This window comes from Echinops telfairi, unplaced genomic scaffold (assembly GCF_000313985.2).
Source record: "Echinops telfairi isolate 266 unplaced genomic scaffold, ASM31398v2 ScPeMD7_29;HRSCAF=101, whole genome shotgun sequence".
Taxonomy (NCBI): domain Eukaryota; kingdom Metazoa; phylum Chordata; class Mammalia; order Afrosoricida; family Tenrecidae; genus Echinops; species Echinops telfairi.
This window is the reverse complement of record NW_022103926.1, coordinates 7,370,915-7,371,824: the sequence shown is the minus strand read 5'-3', so window position 1 is coordinate 7,371,824 and position 910 is coordinate 7,370,915. Positions and strand designations below refer to the sequence as shown.

The following is a 910-nucleotide window of genomic DNA, read 5'->3' as shown; positions in this document are numbered from 1 at the left end:
TGGTGTTTGAAGCCTGGTCCCTTTGGCCCTTCATGATCACACATGTTGGTGTGCTGCTTCCATGTGGGCTTTGTTGCTTCTGGGCTAAATGGCCGCTTGTTTACTTTCAAGCCTTTAAGTCCCCAAAAGCTATAGGTCTCGATTGGCTCAGTCTTTTTAACTTCTTGCCTTGTATGTCAACTAATATATAATTTTACTTCTAAAGACCCTTTTGGTTTTGAAGCCACACCCTGGTACTGACAGTTGCTGTAGCTTGGTTATTCCTTTAGATCTCAATTTATTGATGAAGATCATATTCTTTTAGCATAACCAATAGAGATAACTTCAATTAGCTAGATCTGGATTTAACCTAGAAAAGAATAATCTTATAATTATTCTCTTTATTAACATCTCTCCTTATTCTTACTGTACTTTGACTCCCCCAACTAAATATTTATACAGAAAAAACTCAGTCCATATGAATGTGGGTTTGATCCTATAGGTTCAACTCAACTCCCTTTTCAAATAAAATTTTCTTCTAATTGCTATGCTTTTCCTCTTATTTAATCTAGACATATCTCTCCTACTTTCATTACCCTGAGGAATTCAAATTGGAAGCTTGAAACTTACTTTCAATAGCTCTAATTGTAGTTTCACTTATAGCTCAAAGCCTTGCATATTAATAAATTCAAAATGGTCTAGAATGAGTTTCCACCACTTGACTGTCAGTTTGCCACACTATGGTGCTTTGGCTGTTGCTGTGATGCTGGAAGCTATGTCACAATGGGTTCGGTTGTGGTGCTGGCGAAGAATAGTGAAAGTACCATTGACTGCCAAAAGGACAGGCAAGTCTGTCTTGGGAGTAATACGGCCAGAGTGCTCCTTAGAGGCAAGGATGGTAAGACTTTGTCTTACATAATTTGGACATTCT

At 37.9% G+C, this 910-nt stretch overlaps 1 protein-coding gene across 1 annotated transcript in view; it reads left to right on the top strand.

Annotated features, from left to right (window-relative positions):
- Window positions 1-602, top strand: part of LOC101657281 (putative spermatogenesis-associated protein 31C2) — a 13,705-nt gene extending 13,103 nt beyond the window's left edge. The window contains exon 5 of the mRNA XM_013008329.1: window positions 552-602. Within this exon, the coding sequence (XP_012863783.1) occupies window positions 552-602 (51 nt within the window). The remainder of the gene's footprint in view (window positions 1-551) is intronic.
- Window positions 603-910: the final 308 nt, after the last annotated feature.